This window comes from Plodia interpunctella, chromosome 14 (assembly GCF_027563975.2).
Source record: "Plodia interpunctella isolate USDA-ARS_2022_Savannah chromosome 14, ilPloInte3.2, whole genome shotgun sequence".
Taxonomy (NCBI): Eukaryota; Metazoa; Arthropoda; class Insecta; order Lepidoptera; family Pyralidae; genus Plodia; species Plodia interpunctella.
In genome coordinates, this window is record NC_071307.1 from 9,125,311 (window position 1) to 9,152,836 (window position 27,526).

At 34.6% G+C, this 27,526-nt stretch overlaps 1 protein-coding gene and 1 non-coding gene across 4 annotated transcripts in view; both read left to right on the forward strand.

Moving 5' to 3' along the window:
* Positions 1 to 27,526, forward strand: part of LOC128675506 (uncharacterized protein) — a 152,885-nt gene that overhangs the window by 78,907 nt on the left and 46,452 nt on the right. For all 3 annotated transcript variants that reach the window (XM_053754958.2, XM_053754957.2, XM_053754959.2), the window contains 2 exons: positions 10,389 to 10,451; positions 14,897 to 14,963. In XM_053754958.2, coding sequence (XP_053610933.1) covers positions 14,897 to 14,963 — 67 coding nt within the window. In that variant the 5' untranslated portion in view covers positions 10,389 to 10,451. The remainder of the gene's footprint in view (positions 1 to 10,388; positions 10,452 to 14,896; positions 14,964 to 27,526) is intronic.
* Positions 17,127 to 17,199, forward strand: TRNAQ-CUG (transfer RNA glutamine (anticodon CUG)). Its single transcript has one exon. It is a non-coding gene; the product is annotated as a tRNA-Gln (tRNA).

Sequence of the window (27,526 nt, forward strand, 5' to 3'; positions counted from 1 at the left end):
AACAAATATTCTCATCAAATCTGTTGTGTTGTTGACAAAGAAGACTTCATCATCCACTACAAACATTTTTTTTTGGGTCGAGTATCCACTAACTATGTAAATTGAGGTCCAATGCCACTTAATATAATATATACCTAAGTCTTTGTCTAACGCACTCATTACTTATCCTAATAAATCCTCATCTGTTACAATATTCCGTAAACGCATCAAAGAGTTTACTTTATTGCGGCAAATTGAGGGCAATACATTGAATTATTTCTAGTTTCATATTTATACTTTATATATATATATTTTCCATAGCTTCCATGTAATTTATCTTTATTCCTTTTTTTTCATTTTATCCTAAGTCAGTATATGTTTAATCCTATTGTTTGCTGTTGTTTGTTTCTGTTTCCGTACATATTAACTTGTTTATTTTGCCACCTTACCTACTTTAGTACTTGGTTCCAGCTGAAAATCAGCGCCTTGGCTCGATACCATGGCACCATGCTGAGCTGGCCGCCATTTCGGCTTACATATTGTATTCGATCTATATTCGTTACTCTTTTGTATGTTTGCATTTTATGTGTTTGCCGAATAAATGATTGCTTTCTTTCTAATCCTAATCCTAACATCCTAACTAATATTATAAATGCTAAAGTAAGTTTGTTACCTCTTCACGTTCTATCTATACTGAACCAATCTTCTTGAAATTTTGCATACATGTAGATTGAAGTACGGAGAAGAACATAGGGTACCTTTCATCTCGGAAAAATAACTGTTCCCGTAGAAAATGCACGCGGGCGAAGACGCGGGCAATAACTAAAATATATTAATTTACTGAATAACATAAAAAACATGTTCTGTAATCAGATTTTATGTAGACTTTATAAGTTATTTTAAGCTGTGCAAGGACAGATACTTATCCTGTAACGTCACTCAGCCAACTCTCGAATCTCGTGAATATCGTATAAGAAATTTCATCGATATCGATGAAGCATTTAATCCGTGAAATCGTGACAGACTTTCGCATTTAGCTGCGACCCGGGGCTTCGCTCCCGTGGGAATTTCGGGACAAAATCGGGATACCCTATGCGTCATTCCAGGTTATATTCTACCCGTGTACCAAATTTCATAACAGTAACAGTAGATTTTGCGTGAAAGAGTAACGAACATACACACTTACAAACACACTTTCGCATTTATAATATTAGTAGGAAGTATGGATTTCAAATCCCAGTACCACTCCTGAACTGTCTACTTACTGCTAACACTCACAAGTTTCACCGCCGAAACTTGTCCGGTAGTTGCTTTTTGTTTAGCACAAACTTGTTCTGGAACGGTTTCAAACTCAGCGCGCTCATTCTTTTTGAAATCGATGCACTAAATAAAATAAATAAATAAATATACACAGACTGAGCTAGCCCCAAAGTAAGTTCCAGACTTGTGTTATGGGATGCTAACTCAATGGTACTATATTTTATAACAAATACATATATAGATAAACATCCAAGACCCAAAAAGATCAATTTCCATCATGACCCGACCGGGGATCGAACCCGGGACCTCTCGGTTCAGAGGCAAGCACTTTACCACTGCGCCACCGAGGTCGTCAAAATGATCTCCCTCTGCTGAATACACACGTACATTTCTTCTCACTAGACAATCATACAGTCACGCCTAAAAGTTGTGTCACATTTCTAAAAGTTAAAGCATAGAGCTAAAAATATATTTGTCACTTTCGCACTTTTTAAAATTTGCCGTTGACAGGAAGAGACGAAACATATTGCCGGCGGCAAGCAGATACGCGACAGTGGACTTTGTTTTATTACATGTAAGCTTAAGCATAAGGAGGAAAATGTCACACTGCTGGGCTAAACAGGAACTTTTCCCGTGGGAAATTGAGCGGAACGGGGGCAAAGCCGCATGTACTAGGTAGTAACATTAGTTGGGGCGACAGTTCATCTGTTAACCACAAAAATCCGTGACAACCCGCGGTCATCCAATATAATTATGTGGGAGGAGTGCTGACTTGCAGTGAATGTGGACGCACTTTCACTGCTAAAATTGGCTATGTCAGTCACCTGAGAGCTCACGAACGTTCGTCTCAGTAGCCAGATACCAAGTCGCCGAAAATCGTTCTGGATACATATATATATATATAACCGCAAAAATACATTATCTACGTCCCGAAATCCGGGGTAATGAAAATAAAAAGTAATTGTCAATACAAACCATTAAAATTGCGAGATTACTTGGCAATAAAAAAGCTTACGGCCGTGGGGCAATTTTAACCCTTTCAACATTGAATTCGGGGCGACTCGGACCACGCAAATGTGTAACAATTTGACCCGCGACTCCCCGGGGCCGGAAGGGCTAGCCGATTTATTTCTATTACATGGCCAGCAGTCTTTAAGGCAGAGATACAGTGAGCATGTTTATAAAAAATTTAAAAAAATTTCGTTACAATACAAATTTTTGTCAAGTACTTAGTTAATGTTAAATCATATTCTTCTTTTGCAATACCATTTCCTATTTTAATTGGGGGCTAATGTAGTTGATCTATACTAATAATTATAAAGTGGTAAGCGTCTGTGAGTTTGTGACTTTGTGAGTTTGTAAGTTTGAGGCGGGTAATCTGCGAAACTACCGAACCGATTTCAAAAATTCTTTCACCATTAAAGGTACATTATCCAAGATTGCTATAAGCTATATTTAATCTCAAAATTCCCACGGGAGCGAAGCCCCGGGCAACATTTAGTGTTTATATAATTTAAGTTTTATGAGTACATAAATATATTTTTTTATAGCCTATATTATGTGTCCCACTGCTGGGCAAATCAATTATTATTAATATATCAAATCATTATTAATATTTCGCAGTGAGTTTGCGGTATGTCTGCACACACTGGTAGACAATCAGATGCCTTTAGGTGACTTAAATAGATTCTAACTCCAGTGTTAGCCATCACTTGATAAGATAGACCTATTTATAATATGGTTTTTTTATCGAGATTATTCTTAATTTATTCGATAACACGACCCGAAGCTTTCGAGTATGAAAAGGTACGTGTGAGATATTCTTAACTTCTTCATAGTCGTATTGCTCATGGCGGAGGGTCGTGGTCATTACGTGGAATGATACACGCACAACAACTTTCTTGGCATTATTAATGGAGTGGTTTGCCATTACCTTCTCCATTTCACACACAAATTAATAATAATCACCTAGTGTGCAGGTTTCCTCACGATGTTTTCCTTCACCGGAAGCATGTGGTGGTCTATGAAAACTACATGAGTCAGATTGGTATACGTAAATTCATGTGACACTAGTAGGATTCGAACCTGGGACTTTTCGATCCACAGGCGGCGTCTTAACCTTTACACCACCACCGCTTCTTAACACGGAGAGATAATTAAAAATTATATATTAAAAAATATATTTTACGGGAACTGAAAAGAATCATTTTATTTATCAGATTAAAAACTAATTAAATCGCCATCTATTGATATAACTAAATAAACGGAACTACAAACAGCGTATATTACTTTCATTGAACATTTTATTTAAAAAACTAGCGGCCAGCCCCTGCTTCGCTCGAGTAAAGACATAACAAATCATACATCGAAACCTTCCTCAGGAATCACACTATCTGTTAGTGCAGAAAATCCGTGCAGTGATTTTGAAATTTATCGCCAGCAGTCAGACAGACAGACGCGGCAGAGCACTTTGTTTTATTTATTTGTAAGGAAAGGATACTACAAAATATTGTTCAAATTCAAATTCAAAATTCTTTATTCAATTTAGGATCATTTGACGACCTCGGTGGCGCAGTGGCAAAGTTCTTGCCACTGAACCGAGAGGTCCCGGGTTCGATCCCCAGCCGGGTCATGATGGAAAATGATCTTTTTCTGATTGGCCCGGGTCTTGGTTGTTTATGTATTTGTTATAAAATATAGTATCGTTGAGTTAGTATCCCATAACACAAGTCTCGAACTTACTTTGGGGCTAACTCAATCTGTGTAATTCGTCCTAATATATTTATTTATTTATTTATATCCATCACTTATTGACGTCAAAAAATTACTTAATCTAAGTCTACTGCCGACTTCCAAAGCGCAGGTGAAGAAGAAGCGGCGCAACAAACTTCACCGCGGCCTTGTCTCTCTGTAATATCATTCTACACATAGAAAAATAAAAAACAATCAGATAAAATACTAAAGTAAAGATATCTCCATTATCGAAATATGGCGAACAGTCAAAAAGTCTCATTGTGCCACCGCCATTAACCGCACATACATGCAGTGAAGGATCAAGAGCAGGGTCAAGACGTACCGATTGGATTTTTCCAAGATTAAATTTCAGACACTTGACCACCCCCACCCCAACCCCACATGTTATATAGAGGGTGGGCTTCTTCGTTAAATGTGGGATTTAATTAAATCCACGTTTATTACGAGGGTTGGCTACGTGGAAGATTAAAAGGGAGTGAAAGTTTTAGTTTTGAGAATCTGAATGGGGTTTAATTATGTGTGACGTCGATGATTTTAGGATTATAGATAAACCTTCGCACAGATAATATAACCTAATCACAGATAAACAGTTTTTTTTTTGCCCTCCTCACACATTAACTCCCGCACAAAATCTCATTTATATAGCCATAGAAGCGGATTCGTAGTACAGACTGCTTCAGTAGAGATATAATCTCTATGGTTTTCTGCGTTTTCTGAACTATAAAGTTCAGAAAACGCAGAAAACCATAAATGAGTTAAAAAGACAACACCAAAAATATAGGGCAGTAACTGTATTACAGTTGCCCATGCAAAATAGGATCCCAAAGGAGCTCAATTATGGCGCAGTGGTTACCGCTTGGCCTGGTGATAGTGGCGGTTAATATACTCACACAATGTTCAGTCACTTGATAGGTGACTAAAATTATCTTGAGCTTCTGCGTGTACTAACTACTATACTTGTGTACAAACTTATGTGGCACGTGTAGGAATCGAACGGTCCCACCTTTCGATCCACGGGCGTCTTAACCATAACACCGTCACCGCTTCGAGATCGAAGCGGTAAATTAATTACTATAAGTATAGTTTAGTATAGATATACTAAACTATACTTATAGTAATTAATTTAACGACTTATATATTGCCAGATTAAGTAGACGTACTATAATACCTCTCTTTCTCTACCCTCTATTCCTTTAATGTTTCTAATAAATATCATAGGATCATCCCTAACTAAGGGCCTCTCATATAATACTTAGCAGTTAGTACAGTCGACTGTCAACCTAGCGAAATTCATCGCAAATTCGTCTCTATTACCATGTAATAAAGGTTCGTAAAGTGTAACATAGTACAGGGTGGTTCCATATTCATCCGTGATGACATCTCATACGGTTTGTTCGCTCATCCTAAACCGTACTGGCTTTTTCTGTCATTCTTGCTTGTTGTCACTTTCATTATTAGTCGAAACGCCTCGTTGCGCAGAATCATCTTCTCGTCTCATCCGAAACGAATATTATCAATATAGTATCATATACATCACTATGTACGTCCTGGTATTGGTGAAAGAATTTTTGAAATCGGTTCAGTAGTTTCGGAGATTAACCCCCTCGAACATACAAACTCACAAACGCTTCTCTCTTTATAATTATAGATTAATCGAATGTACGTCAAGGTATATTATCCAAGAATCTATAGGCTATATTTTATCTCAAAATTCCTACGGGAACGAAGACATTGGCAACATCTAGTAAAAGAATAAAAAGTTGGCTTTAGGCAACATGATCAAAATCTGACACCTGTGTTGGCAATCAACACACTCAAAAATAAGAAAAATATCAAATAATAATGATTACTGGTGCGTTAAGTATCTGAAATAAAATTTATATCGTCAGATAAGGAATGCCTGTAGTTTGTAACTTTTCGATAAATAGTATATAACATAAAAATTTACCGGACGGAGTGCCTGCGAATGTGTAATTTCTTAATAAATGACGTTGACATTGCAATGAACATAAATGCCATGAAGGAAAAAAATGCTGAATCTGATGGATATTATTGAATTATTCTTTCTGAACGCGCATCACGTGAATTCTACCAGACCGATCAATTTAAAATTTGGCATGTAGGTATGTAGGTAGCGTCTGATATGTTAACATCTTAATAAAATATATCATCTAATTAGAATAAATTATGAAGACTATACGTTTACTTAAGATCCAACTCTCCTCATTTTGCGTATTTAAAACCTAAGACTTTTTTCGGCCGTCATTATCATTAGCCATTTAATATCCCCGCTCCTGGAGCTGGCATTGCTTGTACATTCCATCTAATTTGATGTGCACAAAATAAAAATACTTTCACGTTTAAAATTAATATAAATAAATAAATATAAATATATTAGGACAAATCACACAGATTGAGCTAGCTCCAAAGTAAGTTCGAGACTTGTGTTATGGGATACTATATTTTATAACAAATACGTATATAGATAAACATCCAATACCCGGGCCAATCAGAAAAAGATTATTTTCCATCATGACCCGACCGGGGATCGAACCCGGGACCTCTCGGTTCAGTGACAAACTGCGCCACCGAGGTTGTCAAAGTTAAACCCCGTGGGTGATCATAAATCGATGGCTATACAATAAACCAAGTCTTCAACTATACTAAAGTTGAAAAACAGTTTTTTATTTATTTAAACACATGCTGCCCACCCCCATAAGTTTCTGCAGTTGACAGCTCCCTGGGTAATATTTGACGGTTCATCCCCTCTGGATACCCCCTTGCAAAGTTACGGATACCCTCGGAACCAGAGAGTTAAATTTACATAGAGACGGCATTGAAAACTGCTAGAAATATCAAGTATTTTTTATATTTTATTATTATGGTAAAGAGTATTCTGTGTTCTTCAACATACTTCTAAGTATTCATACGCGAAATTTAAAGTGAAATTATTTGAGTAAATAGAATAGAATCGTTTATTCGCATCAATATGGTACAAATGGTAATAACAATTTAATTAAACATGAATAGGTATTAAATAAACAGAGTTACGAGTATATAAGGAACCGGAAAAACGTTCGGATTACAGAGAGAAGCAAAGATACATACGCATTAATATGACACTTTTTCCTGTTCCCGTGAGATTTCCGGAATTCCTCTCTTAATTCTCTGTACTCCTCAAGGAACCTACACATTAATCAGTCAGTTAGGTTTTTGCGCCCACTGTAGTTCATCATCTTACCAAAATATAATTTTATCCTTAATTATCAATTCGTAACGAGGATAAACGTTTGTGTGAGTGAGTAGAAAACGCCCCTATTACTACTCTTATATTCATATTCTCGGCTTTTCTTGGCTTTAGTCGTGTCGTGTAACAAGATCTATCTATTGTAATAGATGGCAGGAAACAGATTAAAATGACAAATATTCCATCGACAATAACCCAGTTCTAAAGTTGAACGTCGAAGATAAGGTATTGATTGGTTGGAAATGGGATTGACACGAGATATCACTTCTAGCAGATTTGTTCGCACTTCAATGGTAAAAGTTGCCCGTTGAGCCGACCGCAAACTTTTGACTTTTTTTATTGAAGGAGCAGAGCGGAAGCGTGTGTGTGTTATTGCGATATTGCGTAAGAACTTTTTTTAAGTCTCCAACGAGCGAGACGTTGGAAAAAATATCTAATGTACCTACATAGAATGAAGGAATATGTACGCTTGACTTTTTTAAATCTCTAGCTCTATCTATCATCAAGAGTGCCTGTGAAAGTCTAATTTCTGAAATTTGATTTCATTCCTAGTTACGTTTTAAGTCCTGAGATCAGAGTAATAAATAAACCTCTCAATTTTTAAGATTTTATTTTATAACTTCACGACCGGCCGAATAACTCACGTTAAACATATTTTTAACCTATTTTGTCCCACTGCTGGGCAAAACTATTTTTTTTTTAATATGTAAGGTAAAGGCACCCAATTACGAGGGGTTCCAAAACTGGCACCATATTCCGATGTATTTAGAAAAGCAGTGTTTTTAAGTAATTTACAAGTTATTTTTGTTGGCAAAATATGTTATATGGTAAATAATTTATTTAATCATGTTTATATGAGCAAAGGATTGTTTTAGTGTGTGTACAATTCAAAATAAACGGTCAGTTAGACGCTAGCAGCTAACTCCGAAGCTCGCTCCTACATTTCGGACCTAATTCACGTGAGTTATACGATTTTTTAAATAGTGTTTTTTACGTGAGTTTTATACTAATGAGTATTTGTTTAATTTGAAACATGTAAAGGGTTATGTTTTTTATCGAATACCCTTAACATTGGAGTATTTTCTTCTGAAGTTGAGGAGAAAATAATATTTTAAAATATCGCGGCATTAGGTTCCAAATATTTGAATTGGTTCCTAAATGCCGATGTATACCACGGAAATGCAATTTCATACAGGTTAATTTTTTTACAAAAATTTAATGAATTATTATGATTAGGAATTTAGTGTTTTAGTACTGATCTCTTGAATAACCAATACACGTAAAAATGTAATTCCGAGGTATATTTTAGAGTCGCATTTATTAGTTATATTAGGTCAAACAATATCTGTTCATGTACTTTATTGATTTATTGTATGGAAAAATAAAGTCGAAAAAATTTAGTTATTGATATGTTCTGATTAAACCTGGCTATGTTTTCTATATGTTTCGAAAGATATAGCAATTTAGGTTTAATTTACTTACAGTATATTGACAAATATGTTATTTTTTATCACTCGGAATAAAAAACTTGTTTGAGAGTTAGAAAACGCAATTCCGATGTATTTAAGACGGAAAAAGGTTATATGAATACCTAATTCTGTGGTATTGATACAGCAAAATACAGGGTGTTCATTTTCTCATGCAGTTTGTAAAGCACTTATTATATAGTTTCAGTTATTAAGTATAATAGCTTTGAAACATTTAAAATACCTAAGTTTGATTATCCGATATACTCAGACTTACTTACGCACAATTACAATCACTTACAATTTACTGTTTTGTTGTAGAATAATGAACCCAAAAAAAAAATACACAAAAGAAGACCTTCAATATGCTATCATGGCAATTAATAATGGCAGTGCGTTTATAAAGTTTCTCGACAATATAATATTCCAGAAACTACATTGAGAGATAAACGTGATAAAACATATTGCGGTGACGTTGCCGGCAGAAAAACGATACTCTCCAAATCTGAAGAAACAAATATTGTTGACTGGTCTTTAGGGGATTATATGATTAGCCATTTTTGATTATGTTCCTATTACCTATTTCTAAATCATAGCAACTGTTATGTTTCCTACATTTTTGCTTGCTTTTGATTGCTGTTGTTTTGATCTCATAATTTATAAGAAATAGTTAATATTTTTGATATGATTGTTAAAGTTGTTATGCTTCAATTATTTTTATTCATACCATCATATACCATCATCATTTTTAGGTCATAATATTTTTGATTGTACTTATACGAAATTATAAGTATCCCGTCCAAAATATATTTTTTAAGTTTAAATACTTATGTTTTGCGTTGTTTTCAGTATCTGTTTTTAGTTTTTGATATTTTAATTTTCATATTGTTTATTACTAGAAAGTAAATTTATAACTAAATAAAACAAACAATATACATTTGTAAATAAAGTACATATTGCGATGCCGTGTATCATGTAACAAAGAGAATAAGACTGATTTAAAATCCAAAGACAATAAATACACTTGATTTTTGAACATCATGTATCACCACCCCCACCTCCATTCCCTTATATTTTGTACACTCGGATTTAGGATCAATATGAGTCGGAATTAAGATTTTTAAATCGGAATAAGGGTCCTCGGACTCATTTACGTTTTTAAATAATTTTACATTTATACAATTTGTTTATTGTCAAACTTTAAGTATATTTTAAAACTAAGATAAATGTCACTGCTGATAAAAGTGGCCAATTCTACAAAAAGGTACATTAAATACTTAAATTGCGACGATCATTTAACTTTGGACGAAAACACCTCGGAATTAGGTGCCTTTACCTTATTCTAAATTAAGAGATAACCGGAGAACTATAATTCTTAAGATAAATGTACTAAAAATTATTATCAGAGTTGATTAAAAACTGAAAAAAATATTAAAACATTTGCACAGCAGTAATATGATGCCTTTGAACTTCCTCACAATTAAATAGTCCCAAGGTATAACGAAAAATAATTCATATCGAGAGTGTTTTACATTCTAAGTCATTCACAATTTGTTTTTTCATAAATTTGATCGTAAATAAAGTCGAAAAGTCCCAAGATGTAATATAATTTGTCGTGTCACTTTTTTATGTAATGCCCGTATGTACAAAAATTAAAATATTCTTTATAATATTTGTTTCAGGTATCGCATGCACCCCAGTAACTAACGGCGACCGCAAACGGGCTGGCAACCCTAGCACCAAAGGTAACTTTATGAAGATCTTATCGTTATGTGTATTGAAACAAAAATATAGTAAGTAGTGGACACAGATTGTCCTAATGTTATAAATGCGAAATTAAGTTTATTTGTTTTGTTACCTCTTCATGATCTATCTACACAACCAATCTTCTTAAAATCGCAAATATGTAGTTTGATGTGTGTAGAAGGACATAGGGTACCTTTGAATGCAAAATTCAAATCATTTATTCAGAAATTAGAAATTCACAGGCACTTTTTCTCGTCAATTTTTATATTTATAGTTATTTCACACAAGCTACAAACTACTGGCATTTCGGAACGACCACTGCTGAGAAGAAATGCCGAAAGAAACTCACTTTGGCTTACCATTATTGTTTCTTACAATGTTTTTTTTTTTTAATAATATATAAAGGTACATAATGTACATAGTCAAAAGGTATATCAAAACAGGTTATGATTGTGATCCGAGTGCTGATTATAATATATAGATAGATGTGAAACACAATTAACTTACATGAAAATATATGAGAAACGAGATGACCAGTTCCCTCTGGCAGCACCCGTTCACGAGTTGACGCATGGGACAGCCATCGCGTAGCTCAACCATAATAGAGGGAACCTCACGACCCGGCCCACGAAAATAAATCAATGATTATACCAAATTCAAACCAAATAGATTCAGTGCAAACCCACAACCATAAACAAGCATACCTGGCAATCGCGGGGATCCATCATTCTAACCGCGACACATCCCGATAAAAAATATTTCCCCCAAAGAAATAAGTCCAAAATCTATTTATTCTACGTAATCGTAGCCACCATATTTCACCCGTATCCTGCTGTTGAATAATTTATATGCTGTGATAGAAATAAATTTATTTTGTTATCTGTTTCTGATGTTACACTTCGTATTGTAAATGTATTAGGTATTATGGGGTTTAGTTAAGTGTTTTTGCTCTAATTTAATGGTGTGTATTTAAAACAAAAAGAAGAAGACCAATAGGTAATCAAGAAAAAGTAATAAATTTCATACATAAAGAGCTACAACATACATTCTTGTCTTGAAGATTCCTAAATTGCAGGATTCTGGAGGATATTAATTTCTTAGGAAGTAAAACTATTAAGTTATTTCGTCAATAATTTTTTTTGAGAAGTAATACTGTTACTTTATAATTATCAATTGTGTTGTTTGGCTGTTTACGAAGAAAATAATACAAAACAAAAAAGCGAACACAGAACGTAAAAAAATATTTTTACAAAAAGTGCATCACCTGTGATCGAAAGCGTCCACGATCGAATTGGCACTTCTAGCATGTTAAGGGTGAATAAATAATAAAAATATTTTCTCTGTTGGGCTATAAAAACAACCAATGGTATTTTCGGAGTTAAAAAAAATCTCTATCAACTTTTAAAACCCCATTCGCATTTAAAAGAAATCCCAAAGTCCCCTTTGGTTTTTAATGACCAATAAAAGCTTAGATTGGAACGTATCGTAAAATGAAACAATTGAAGATTCTAATTTGCGTAGTCTGTCAAGGGTTGCGACTTGGGGATTTCACCATAAAAAGTGACAAAGCTGTGCCACAACACTAGTCCGGAGAGCGAAGTGCGGGTTTACATTTCACTTCTCACTATCGAATCTATTCGAAGTGAAACGAAATGGTAAGCCCATCTGGCATAATAGGGACCAACACTGTTTGAATGAGTTGAGTACTCAGCAGTGGTCGTTCCGAAATGCTAGTAGTTTGTAGCTTTGGTAAACATCATTTAATTTAGAATATGACGTGAAAAAGTGCCTGTGAAGGCCTAATTTCTGAATAAATGATTTGATTTTGATTTTGAAACGCAACGAACCATTCGCATTGCGGTGTGGTTGACGTTGCGACACAATGGCACACTGTGATTGGTTAGCTGCGTCTCACTGCGAGTCGATTCGATGCTGAGATGTAAATAATAAAGTTGCACTTCATCACTGCGTTGTACGCTGTAATCGTTGGAAAACGTCAACACGCAAAGAAACGGTTCCGACGAAGTAAATAGATCTTCTAGATAAGTATGTATAATGATTAGGTATGGCCTTAGAGCGGTTAATATGAGGTGCCATTACTGTACATATAAAAATATTATTTTGTGGCTAAGGTTAACTAGATTGATTCGCTCCAAGCGTACAACTAAACATAGACACTAGGTACGTTTATTAAACCACTTCAAAAAATAACATATTAAGGTGGTGTATCAATCAAACAATCGTAAAAGTTGAACAAAGGATGTCCATCTCTTTCGCCATTCCACTCGAGAACACTCGCTGTCAGAACGATTGAAACACGAAAACTTTTCCCTTTAAAATATTACGACAATTAGAAATTCAACCATTGTGATTCCAGCTTTACATTTTGCAGCGTGTCTCCTTTGAAATAAATGTGGATTCGCTGCAAATAGTGATGTTAAAAGGCTCCAGTCTAAGCCTCGGGCATAATAATAATAAATCACTTTATATCAAGTATTAATCTTTATCACAATACTAATAAATAAATAAATATATTAGGACAAATCACACAGATTGAGCTAGCCCCAAAATAAGTTCGAGACTTGAGTTATGGGATACAAACTCAACGATACTATATTTTATAATAAATACACGTATAGATAAACATCCATGACCCGGGCCAATCAGAAAAAGATCATTTTCCATCATGACCCGACCGGGGATCGAACCGGGGACCTCTCAGTTCAGAGGCAAGCACTTTGCCACTGCGCCACCGAGGTCATCAAACATTATTCTACACACGGTACACGGGTAGAACCTGGAATAACACATAGGGTACTTTTTATCCCGAATTTCCCACAGGATCGAATCCCCGGATCACGGCCAATAAATCCATATACGAGTAGTTAAACATTAAATTAATTTAATAATATTAATAAATTCTTTTTGAATATAGGCATAACTCTTAGTGTTATAAATAATCAACAATTCATAGTAATGTGAATGTGTATACTAGCGTTGGTTTAAGCGCAGATTTTGTTTTTATTACTAACTTTTTCTTAGTTCAATTTCCTTCGCTATTTTTTCATTATGCATCATATTAATGAGTAATCCCTAAAATAATACTTAAAATTATACTTTAACCAAACCAAACTTTAAAAAAGTCTCCAGACGTATCCAGTCTTGTCCCAACCCTAGTTGCAGATCCGAGAAAGAATTCCCATCTGTTAGTTGAATTAATTTTTAGGATTATTGGCTTATCATGCGGACAATTCTAATTATTCAGGATCACTTTAATCTTGGAAATTCGCAAAATTGATTAAAGAACAGATTAGTATAATCCTTTCAATCTTTTCGCTGGATCCGATGATTAAGATGACAGTGCCTTAGTAGAAATTATTTGTCTTCTTTTAAATTACTTCCATTGGATCTATTATCTGAAGCCATTTGTTTTGTCTTTTTGGATGGATAGGTACTGTAGCGATTGGGATCGCTATTAATTAAAATATATTATTGTCAAATTACATTTAATACTTTTTTGTTACATAAAGGTAATCTTAATCAGCTCTGGGGGCTGACTGCGTCAAACATCAAATGAAATCTTGTTGGGTTTTCTGTTCTTCGTTCTAAATTAAAGAGTTTGTAGTGTTGTAGTAAAGAGTTTTTTAAATGTAATGAAGGAGACTGAAGGTGCATCATTACAGTATACCTATATCAAGAACCACAGAATATATATCACATATCCGCAAGGCTTTACTATTTTCATAGTTTTTATCTAAACTGTTATTTACATAAAAAGGAGCAAGACTTAAATATTTATTACATAAACCAATCAATTAGTAGTGTCATTAAAGTCTCGGTCACCAAATAACAAATTGGAAATTTATTTATTTCTAATAGCTACAACATGTCCCACTGCTGGGTAAAAGCATTCCATTTCAGCCTAGGCTAAAATGGAATGGGCGGCTCACGTTTGCCGTATGCCTTTCGAAAGATGGGAATTGGGATGGGCTCTCATATATCTACCACGTGAATGCCCAATTATGAGAACAGAAAACGAAGCAGATCCAGGACTAGATGGTCGGATGAAAAATGATTATGCGGAAAAAAATGGTTGCCTGTAAAGTCGGTTTTACGGGCGAAGATTTTACGTGACAACGTCTTTTTACGCGCGCGGCAGACCGATCATAGTTGAGTGGGAGAGAGACGCAAGGCATTCGGCGGGCCTCTCTCTCGTTCGGTGACTCATCGTAACGTTACCGGGCGTTACACTTTTTCATAAGTGACTCCCAGCCGCAACCTAATTTAAGACGTTGTCACGTCAAAAAACACTACACAATAGAGTTTTGTAATGTATTAAAGCCATTTAATTATTTAATGTATTAAAACAATTGTCAATAAAGCCATTTTTATCTTTCTTTCACTTAAACAAGTTTTGTCATCAATAAAAAATGTCTGTTTTCAGATGCGAGGAACATGGTGCCTTGCGCTGTTGGCGCTTTTTGTCACTGTCACAGCTGACACGACTGAAGGTAAGTCGCTTATTTTAGTTAATAAATGTTTGATACACTTATATTTTAGGTTACACACTGAACAGTGTTTCAATATTGATATTATAACATACTTTATACCGTGTCAATCTCAACCTTGACGTTGGCAAAATCATCGTTTTGGCGAACGATGGAGCCGACACATAAAAAAAAAATTGACATCTGTGGAATATCGGTCTAATTTGGTGGTCAAATGGGTCATTACATACTATAAACTTATATCATTATCACACATACATCATCCGAAGTTAAAAAAGGGTAAATAACATTATTTTATTAGATAATTAAAGAGTAAGTATAGTTACCTACCAAAGTCTCACTGGAACTTATTGTTTGTAAATAAATTACTTTCGTTTTTTCTTTTTTTAATAACATTATCTTTAAACATTAATGTAACTAAAAAATAAATACTGAGACGAACGATCGCAGTTGTATAAGCATAAACAAGATTGTTATAGTTATTTAACAAGTAATTTATTCATAGAAAGCGTTTGTTTTGCATAAACTGTATCATTACAAACTATATAACCAAGATTACAGTACACGAAGCGTTGTACGAACAAACAAACAAACGCCAAATCCAATAGAGTGAGCCTTTATCTAGTGCGGACACAAAACTAGTGTTGTTGCTAAAGTTATATCGATAGTATCCAAAGAGATGTAATAATATACTTAGTAGTTATCGTAAGGAATTAGTGCGTTACTCCTAGCAGTGTCATGACTGCTAAATAGTATGTTTTAGCGACTTGTAAAATATCTGATTCTGCACGGATTTTCACGCGATTTTCATCAAAAGATACTGTAATTCCTAAGAAAGATTTAGGGGCGCATTTTTTTTCACCAAGCGAAGCCAATATGGGCCTCTAATCAAAAGTATCGATATTAAATCTATCGACAGGTGGCACAACACTAAACGAAAAGCTCACACTCGTTAAATAACTAGGTTTTCAGCGGGTCTGGATTTGAATACGCTAGAATTAAACTGTTTGTGTATATGTCGAGTAAATCCCACTGTTTGGTAAAACAACATTATGAGATCGCACAAAAATTTACACTGACTCTCTCATCTGAGCGTATTTCAAGTTACATTTATTGCTGTGATGCCTCGAATCCCAGGGTAACCTTGACATAAGCCGTACATTTTTTGATGATTCGATTTTAGTTAATCGAACGGCCGGCGGTCTAATGTCAACCATCTTTGAGAATGTTATTGCCTCATAGATATTTTGTACGATTTTTTCCTAATGTAAAAGACTACGTATTAGGTAGGTATTTGTGAAAATTTAACTAATTTGCCATTTTATAAACAATGCGAAGTTAAGACTTATAAGTAGAAAAGTGGTCCCTGGGTTTCGACGCTCCATGGCTGAAGAAGTATTAAACAAAATGCTCAGATAAAGAAAAGAGAGCAATTTGCCTTAATAATAATGCTTTTAAGTTACCTTCTGTTGGGAATTACACCTGCTTTCTATCAAATAAATGCGAGACGTTACTTAGTGTAGAATTTCGGTATTAACTGGTACTTAATGTAACTTATTTAGTTGCTTATCCAGACAAAATGTATCACTAATAAACTCTTCCGCTACTAAGTGACTGACTGACTGACAGACAACGTACAGCCGAAACTACTTCTTGTAGGAATCTGTAATTTGGCATTTAGGTTTCCTGGGGAGTGTAGGTTATCACTAAGAGAGGATTTTTGGAAATTCTACCCCGAAGGGGGTGAAAAGGGTTATAAACTTTTATATGAAAGTTGTACACCGTAAAAAAGTAAAATTTTCACTCCAAAAATTTTAATTTTAGTTGAACTTTAATTTTGGTGAACTTGAAAATTTTAATTTTGGTTGTTTACAACAAATTAATGAATACGTGTTCCCGATTTTTCTGAAAATTACCCCTCAACCCCTTCAAAAGGGGGGTAAAAGATTGAATGGGACTTAATAGAAATTTCAAAATAAAAAGCTGAAAATTGGTAAATATACTCTTCATTATTTGAATGAAGACCGAGATTTTACTATGAAATTCACGCGGGCGATAAAATATTATTAAACGAAATTTAAATAATACAGATAAAAAATGGAATCTGTTAGCAGCTGTCACTATTTCAGAATCTCAATTCTTTTCTATTTCAGAAATCAATTTGACGACCTCGATGGCTCAGTGGTAAAGTGCTTGCCTCTGAACCAAGAGGTTCCGGGTTCGATCCCCGGTTGGGTCATAATGGAAAATGATCTTTTTCTAATTGGCCCGGGTCTTGAATGTTTATCTGTATACGTATATGTTATAAAATATAGTATCGTTGAGTTAGTTTCCCATAACACAAGTCTCGAACCTACTTTAGGGCTAGCTCAATCTGTGTGATTTGTCCTAATATATTTATTTTATTTTGTTAAAATTGGCGCCAAAATACGGAGGTCTACACCCAGCAGTGGGTTGATAAAAGCTGAAAATGAGGATGATTTTTTTTAAATTTATTCTGTTTTTATTATTATAAGGAACATTTTACAAATAACATGTTAGATAGACAAAATAGTGCCGAAAACTTAACAAGAAACATAGATAATATAAAATATGATCATATTGATATGTTAACCCTTTAACGTTATTGTCATTGACAAGCGCGTGCTCCACTGAATAGCAGTAATTCTAACCCCCATGTCGACAAGCCAAAACGCAGTCGGTCGTAAAGACCCATCGTGTTACAAATCGCGGCGATTACCGCGCGCTACGTGGCGATTCGACCAACAGGCCAAATTACCTACTGATGATAATGTTTATCCTGATTGAGTTGCCGAATGACTCTTTAAATGTTCCGTTCCACAAATAAAGTTTTAGTTTATGCATATTTCGGTTGATCTGCTAGTCAAAACTGTTGAGATCAAAAATAACGCATAGAACGTCACGAATATATAAAAAGTACCCTATGTGTTATTCCAAGGTATATTCTACCCGTGTACCAAATTTCATAATAATCGGTCCAGTAGATTTTGCGTGAACAACATACATACATTCACATATTAGTAATATGTGAGTACTGTTAACCGCACATCAAGGTATTGTGCTCAGACTCCTATGCCGCGATAATAGCGGTGAATTTTGCAATGACTTTATATAGGTTATGGACTTTATATATGTTTCTATAGGCTTTGATCACATTTTATTGGATATTTTTTTCTTGGTTCAGAAAAATTACACGTAAATCAAAGACAAAGTTTTTCTTTGACACCTAGTGTATTCGTGCTGCGTTCTGTCGCTCAAGATGCTCACTGAGATGATGCTCACTCATCCCTTACGCTGTGGCGCCACAATTTATTCTCATAATAATCATCTATTATAACCCGGAAATGTAAAGTCGTTGCCCGATGACAACGTAATCCAACCACGGTAATGACCATCGGAAATGCGTCGCTTAGTAGATGACAGGACTATAAATAAAGGCAAGGGGATTCGTATCTACCCCAGAGTGGAATATTTCAAGTTTCAGAATTTAGGGCCGTGAGATAGGGGAGCATCTGACAAGCCAAATTGGAGAATTGATTTTAATTTAATTTGTTTGCATGTGTATAGGTTTGTTTGTAACCATCACAAAAAGTGCACAACGCCGCTAAAGAAGTTTTCACTTCAAGAACTAAATCTAAATGTGATCTAAATAGATTTTGCTGCTACGATGCCACGGATAGATATACAGATACACAGACATAACTCCTTAAGTCATCGGGGGTTAAAAATTGCGCCATTTTAGCTGTCAATACTATAACAGAATGTTACAGTTTTTAATTCGTTTAAAGAAGCAATTAGTTAATTGGCTGTTTACAAAAAGAAATTGATTAAAATGTAACGTGTGCAGAAAGCTGGTGCAAGGTAAATAAAAAAGTCATTTCATTTTCTTAAACCCCACACGACACAATCTGTTTACCCATTTTGATTGCCGATTGAATTGGGTACAATCTGATCGTCCGTCCACACGTGCACAACTATATCGCCAATTTCCGTATTTGATTGTGCAATCCCAAATCGGACGATACCGACCACCCAATGACCTTGAATTTCATATTCCGTACACACGACCCAATTTGATTGTCAATCTAATCAAATTGGGCGTAAAATTGGTTCGTGTGGTTTGAGATACCTTATTTCTTTACTTTTTCAAAATTCCTTCTAAAACAATCACTTTAAATTAACAACCTTTTAAACATCGTCCTTGTTTGACGTCAACCATGGCATACCTATATATTGTAAACGCGTTTTATCCCATAGTTACCACTTACGACATCACGGTAGTATATGGAGTGGTATTGAGTGGTATTGGCTGATATCTTGTATTAACATATTGGATAGGTACTTTTTATCCCGAAAGTACGCGAATCCCGTAGGATTTGGTCGAAAAATCTGATAGTTAATGGCGCCTTATAAAATAGAACTACCATACTATAGCAAAGAAGAAAAAATCATTCGGAACCCCATCGAAAAAAATCTAAATCTTTTTTCAAAACTTTAGGAGTAATTCCAAACGAACGTTATTATGAAGTATAGTAACACGATGTGTTTTAACAATATAGGGATCTGGAACCAATTTGAGACACGCTGTTTACAAAATCTGCCTATTCCGATTGCAAACAGCTCTGTCGGTCTGCATACAATCCCGGGCTAAGTCTGGTCTGGCCTGGTCTGTGCGAACAGTAATTACATATTCCTGATTCATAGCGATTGTTTACATAGTTTATGGCGATTTGAATTGATAAATTCATATATCCATCAAAACCATAACAATTCGTGTCAGTGCTACACACACAGTATCCTGTATTTAGCATACAATTAACATCTAGTAGATGTTTTAATTAATTTTTTGACGTCAATAAGTGATGCCTATGTCATCATTCTAAGTTTAATAAGTAAATTTGAATTTGAGTTGTTACGGTGGTTGCGAAATAAAAGCTACATATTATGTATAGAAGAAAGTAAGAAAATATTTATTTGTTATGTTGTGCAAACAAAAATTGAGACTAAATAATTAAGTCTAATATATAGTATGCTTAATTAACCTAGGTGAATTAACTCTACAATCCCATAGTAAAATGTTGATTACCTATCACCCTAGACCTACCATTCCACCGGCCATTCCACTAGTGGTATGTTGGGTCTAAACCTATACCAGTGAGAAAATTGCATTTGATAAATATCTCCATTTGTAGCACTTTCCCTTGGTGACGTTTACAACTTACGCGGGTGAAAGCTAGTATACCTACTTCTTATTGTTTTTTCACTGCAGATCATTACGAAGTAGAATAGAACATATTTTATTCGCCAAAAATATTTTAAATAATACAATATTATCATAGCTTTTTCTGTAAACTAATAAATGAAATATAAAATAGTGTCCGTTCAGAATTTGTCTTGAAATACCAAATAGATACGTCATGGCGCTGGTAGTCTGCGGATGCCGGTAACCATACGTTTTCTCAATTTTCTCTTGGGTCTCAAAAATAATAGTGCGAGAACTGTGTGAAACACAACAATGTCGCAAATTTAGGAACGCGAAAGTGTTGCTACTCCGTCTAATGCATCGTTAGTGCTTATTCACTACCCTACAATAAAACGAAATTTTCCCTAACATATATAGCTATATACGTATAAAACATAGACACACAGAGTGACCGACACATAGGGGAGAATGTCTGATATCGTATCGGCTCGCGTCTCCACTCGTGTGTTCCTCACGCGATAAGAAATGAAAGATTCTCGCTGCGGTTTGCGATTTGGCTCCCTTATTTTTGTTTTGGGACACACAGCTCTGACGTGTACACAACATGCAAAGATCTACAGTTTTTGTGCTCACTAGTTGGCGCCACTGGTCGCGTGAATTCTTGTCTACGGCAGGGACCGGACCGCTATCCCTTTCACGGGTTTTTGGAATGGGTTTTCTTTCGAAAGCCGTTCTGTAACCCGTTCAATTTACTTTGGTAAGCGCTTTATCAACGTCTACAAAACCCTTTCTTTGAGGTAAGTCATACGAAGGGGTTACCCGTTCAGATAGCAGGCTAATTTATGCTTTAAGCTCAGGCCATAGGGTCTTAATTTAATAAATTGCAATGCACAAAAAATACCTACTAAGCACGTGCGGTAAAGCGGTGCGTTATTATTTACACGATTCAGTGTGTCGTTTCGTGTCTTTTAGGCTTTTCACACACGGAGTTACGCAAATTTGCGCAGGAGCGGGGTGTGATGAAAACTACACCCATCTCCCCCCGCAGGCATTTAAGGAGAAAGCCAAATAGGATAAGCGCTATAACGAACGGGTTACCCCTTCGACAGAGTTAGCCATATCATATGGGAAATCCTTTGAAAGGGTTAGCCTCACCATATGGGACAGTCATTGGATTGGGTTAGCCATTGAACAGGTTACACAAGAATATGGGAAAGCTTTTCAAAGGATTAAGCAAACGAACGGCTTGTCCGGTCCCTGGCTACGGCCGACGTTAAAAAAGCTGAGCACAAGCGACCAATATTTTATTACTTCTTTCACTGTGCTTCCTTTATACCACTACCCCTAGCGAATTTATTCATTTTACATAGATGTAAAATTTTAGTGTAATTATATTATACTAGTAAATTATGTAAGAATCTCTAAAAATCAAATCAAATCAAAAATTCTTATTTTCTCTTCAAATCTTAACATGGTATAATCTAAATATATTACATTGTACATAGGTTTCAATAAAAGAAGATTGTGAGAAACTGAGCCTGTATCTCAGCACACCAGCCTCTCCCCGCCTGGAGTGGACTAAAGTACAATTACTAAAGAGAGCATTGAGAAAGGAGATCTTATATAATATATATTGCGTAGCTTAGAAATTAATTTAATAATAGATATAATGATAATAAATGAATGATACATGAAAAAGACTAGTAGTGTTGTTAGGTTATAGGCCGTATCAGATCTTCAATCTCATTATAGTTTAAGGTTAGGAGATAAAGGGTAACATTTTTTTGCAACTAAATTTAGAGAGTAGGTGCAATGTAAGATTGCGATTTAACTTATTATAAAGGAAGGTTGCGAGAAAGCTGTGTGTAGGACTGGAAGGATTATTAAGGGAGGTCGGCGAGCAGAACGAGAAGAGGTTGGGATTGGTTTATGTTCATGGTGTTGCTTAAGAACGGTGTTTAATATAAAAAGTTGACGCAGTGTTAGCACTTGACAGTATTGATAAAGGTCAAAAGCAAGAAGTGGAAAAAGATCCATCGATTGATCTTCAAGATGGATTTTAGTGGACGTAGGGTGATTTACATGGAATGGTTACAAAACACGCTACTAATTAATAATTAATCTATACTTATAATAAAACTACAACTGTCTGTACATAGTCTATAATAACATTTCATACGCTTCTCAGTCTTCCTGTCTGTATGTCCACGAAGGGAGGATCCATTAAGTTTATTTGCCGACGTTACCGAACTAGAGGATATAGATCGGATGACGTATTGCTACAGATTTCATTTGGTGTTACCCGCCGTTCTACGTGAGCAACAGAACGCTGCACGACGGGATGTAAAGCTGTGCCTATGATTAATAAAAATGGCAACAATATAATTTTTATCCCTGTTACTATCAAGTCTTAGTACCAGTATAGTAAGACTGAACATTCATTTAACTGTGTTACCATTTCCATGGAATTCTGACATTTCATAAATGTTGCCAAAATTGCAGCAGCCGAACTGAGAATGGAAAATATTTGACTGAAATCATTCAATTCTTTATAAGGAAATCTTGCTTAGTGATTCACAAATTATAATCTTTTTTTGGAAAACCATTTGTAAAATCTACAACGACTAAAGTGGCTTTTTGATGAATTTTTAGCCATGAATACACAACGTGAGGTGACTTACGTGAGGAGCTGGTTTTGCCAGAAAATAGTCTTAACAAAAAATACGCGCAAACGAAAATGTTTGCTAAATGAAGAATTAATTTTATCACCATACTATACTGCATTGCCACATCGCGCTGCGTTGCCGCGCTTGGAGCTGAACTAGGACACTGGATTACGACTGATATTGACTCTCGCTTCTATTGAACTAATTCGGATATGATTCGTTAGCCAACATTGGTAGCAAGCAAATAGATTTTGTGGAATATTATATCATATTTCATATCCTACTAACACAACACTATACACGTGAGTGTGGATATATTTAGACAGATATACCTAGTTCCGTCACGCGAAATCTATTGGACTGATTCCCATTAAATTTTACAGGAAGAAAATTTAAAAAACTGCACTGAATTTTATTAAAATCAGAGCTAAGCATATCGTACTCAACAACATCAAGCCAGGACGTATATCTATCAATAGAAATACCTAATAGAAATACTGGCATACACTAGATTTTTCGTGTTATGCATATCCTTCTTAACGACATAAAAGAAGAATTACTATGTCTTATGACATGGAATTAGGAGGTACTCCAGGTGTTCCCGCTGACTATAGTATATACATATCCGTAGTACCTACTAATTCCATGGTCTATTGCAATTCGGTATGTAAAGCAAAATATATATGTTGATTCCAAAACCATTTCGAAATCTTAGCTTAGTAAACTATATTTTACAATTAAAAGTCCAGAAAAACACCTGATTGAATATATTTTTAACATGAAAAAAAAATATATTTGACCTTCAATGACCACTAAAAGGCAGCCTGAATGTATGTTTTCAAGTCCTGCCAAAAAGAAAAAGTCAATGTGTCAAAAACTGACAAATAAAAACAGAATGACATCTAAGAGTTCTTTATTGCCTGTTGCAGTTGTTTATTTGTAGTTATTGTACGATTAAGTTTACCTCCGAGTTCTGCTTTTTACAGTCTTCTTTTTATCTTCTTTTTACAGTTTCATTTACTAAAAAATAAACACTTTTTGTCCACTGTTCGTCGTAACAAAGCATTTAGCATTGAGCGTCTTTGACTGGTTTACATTTATGGCGTCTCGTGGTCCCGTTCCCAAATCAAGCAATTCACAGAACAAACAAAAGTACTCAAGTTCCCTTAATAATTGTATCAAAATCAATCTTGATTTTATCTTCAAACTGTCATTTCGCCTCCATTGATTTTTTTTTATTGTAGGCAGGCAGTGAGGCTGTCACAAGTTCTGACTACTTTTCACGAATGCGATTAATTTTTTTAAAATTAAATAAAAAAATATCTAGAGCAAAAATTTTAAAAAACCCAAATTAGTTTCAAAATAGATTATTCTTTAAAAAAAATATATAAAATAAAATACTAAAAATGTACTTTACATAACGAATTATTTGAATTAAACGACAGTTTGATTAAACAACTTGGGAGAGGCCTATGTCCAGTAGTAGACTGCTGTAGACTGATAATGATAATCAATTTTCCATGTACACCTGTTAAGTCTTACTACCAGTAGTAAAGAAGGGTACTATCTGTGTATCTTGTGTTTACCCCATTTTTCCTATACTTGTCGTGTTTGCCTCATCTGCCGTTCCGGACTGTAGGTTCCACTGCATATTTCCACTAATGCTGCCAGGGCAACCTACGTAAAATGATTTTTGACTAAGCACAGTATTCATTGTGTGAATTGCTAATAAGAGGCTATTGGACAAGTGTACCGAGAAACGCCTGCACACTAGTATGAATGTCAGGAAATAAGTTTCTTAATCACTGCTATATGAACAGTACATAGAAACAGTCAAATTATTTCCCTACGTCCACTAAAATCCATCGTGAAGATGCATCGATGGATATGTACACGTTAATCCATGATTCAGGATTTCTTGGAAAATTTTTTGAACTAAACTTGTGTCTTAAAGATCCAATGGGTGACACATGCAATCTCCTTTATCAAGCATTATAATTATTTCCTCACCGTCACACCGTCACACCAGTGCGACAGACAGCGAAGGAGAGCCGGGTGTGGGACAGGGACGACATGGACATCCAGACGCACCATTTATCAATTTATAAAAAACCTTGAGGTTTTATTTACACCTTAAGTTGTAAATACCAATATATACAAATTTTTAAAACCTAAAAATATATTTTAACAAGGATTTAATATTTTAGTAATAAAACAAATAACCCATTTGTTAGTGTGTATATCAATAAAAAAATATTTTAACAATTAAAATAACGCAAATCTTTTCGGCCCAAAAATAATGAAAAAGTATATATATATATGTAATGTAAGTAGGTTTAGATGCAGATAATTATAAACTAAACTTAAATCATTCTTATTTGCTACATTTAAATATAATGTATTATGTAGCAAACGTCATTTGTAAATATTAATTATAATCTGAACAAATATAATTTAGATTTCACATTAACAAAACACGGGCAGTTTCAAATTAAACCCAAAACTTCAACCATCGGACAATTTAATCACCACGCTATTTGTTGGATTCAGTACAATTTGCCAAACACTCATAATTAAAATAATAAAACTTAAACTACCTACTTAATTTAAATAAACTAAATGGGTGAATTTCACGACTGTTTGAACGCGAAATAAAGAATCTTTTTTAAATTAAACATAAAATTAACATTGTACCAGTACTTTACTTACTTATAAAATAGGGTAATTAAATTGACTAATGCGCATGGTACAATTTAATAAACACTAATGATAGCCCACGCCCCCAATGATTCAGAACGCTCGTGAAATTCACCCAAATATGAAAAAGAATAAAAGTTGTATAGCCTGTCCAGAGCGTTGCTCCGTGGCAAGTGACAACGTGCCTAAATACATGCTCATATATTATAATTCGTATGTGTTTTAGAAATATTTTTGGTGAGTTACAATTATGTAAAATTTATAATCGTTTCGCACAAAAATAACTTTACACTGGAGAAAATTCACTCCTTTAATGGTTTTTAGAAGTATGTACAAAATGCTACAGATTATTACAATTCGGAGCCGGGTTCACCATCAGCTATGCAAATCGCATCAAATGTATCTATGCAAATATCTTTAATGCAATCTGAAATGTGATCCGCGCGGGCTCATGTCGAGCGCATGTAAATTATATGTACCGAATCTAGCAAATTGTTTATTTTCACTTCAACCTCTTCTGAAAATGTTTATGATTTTCCCAAGGGAAGAAACAGATTTGATAGTGTCATGTACGGAAATTACGGTCGGCTGCCGCAACAGTCCACTAACTGTACTTTTCTAGATGGTATTTACATTTTTTGAGCATGATGTAACCAATTTAAACATCGGATGGATTCCGATTATCGAACAAAATGAGACAAAAACAAGATAATAAATTGGTAATTTATTATGTTACAAAATAAAAATATTATTGATCACTAGAAAATGATCGAAATACTTCTACAAACCAAAAAATGAAGGTAATTTTGTTGTATCCTTTTGGAATCGGTGGAAAAAACCGTTCTTCAAAAAACATTCTTCAGTTTTCGATATGCTATAAAGATGGAAAGATTTAAGTCATTTATAGGCAAACACATGGTTTTAACCATTGCGGTAAAGTAGACAGACATTAGGCAAAACACGCCCAATAAAAACATTGGACCCTGCAGGTCAGGTCTCGTTCAATCGTAAAGAATATGAACACATGCGATAGGCATTGATTAATCGGTCTGATTTCACAATGTCGCTCAAAACAAGGCGTTGGAATTAATAATACTTAAATGTATGGAAATTTTAACATGCACAATTTCCAAATGCACATTTGTGTAAACAATGGATTATAAAACAAAAATGGAAATTGTCGAGTTATTAATGTAAGAAATAAGGTATTAAAACCATGAACAATAATCATGAAATATATGGATGCCTATAGAGGCTGATCTCTTTCATTAATAAATACCAAATGGACAGAAGGTAAAACTTCCGTTTTGGATTTGGTATAAAAATGGAAAAATACAAATCAAATTGGGATAAAAGCTGGATATGCTTCACACTGAAACTACCCCTTGTAAAAGGGAAACAGAGTAAAGGGTTTCACACCCCACTACAAAGAATGAAGATATCCAAAAGATTTTATTTTCTATTCAAATTAATTGAAGTTTAAATTTCATTTCAAACAATAAGAAAATGACTAATCCCTGGAGTTAATGTCTAAAAATAAAAATGCATTACATTACGAAACACAGATACCTTTCACGGTAGACCATGTTACAGATAATAAGCTATGTATAAGGATAGTGGAAAATGATATGAAAAGATTCCACGCTAAACAATGCTAACATTGGAATTTCTAAAAATACAACATTTTAAATTTTAAAAATATTATTTGCAAATATGGCTACATAAAAAAATAAACTGCATCATCCTAAACTGACAGTTTATGGATATTGTTATTTAAAAAAAAGGTTTTAAAAAAAGTGAATCGGCCACCAAGTGAAGTTGTAGATAAAAATATAAACAAATTTGGCATTTTTAATCGCATAATATAGGTAAGATATTTGAAACTAATTTTGATAAATAAACATTGAGAAAAATGTATTTCTACCTAGAAACAATATTCATATACTGTATCATTGACTTCAACCTGTTGCAGAGCTTAT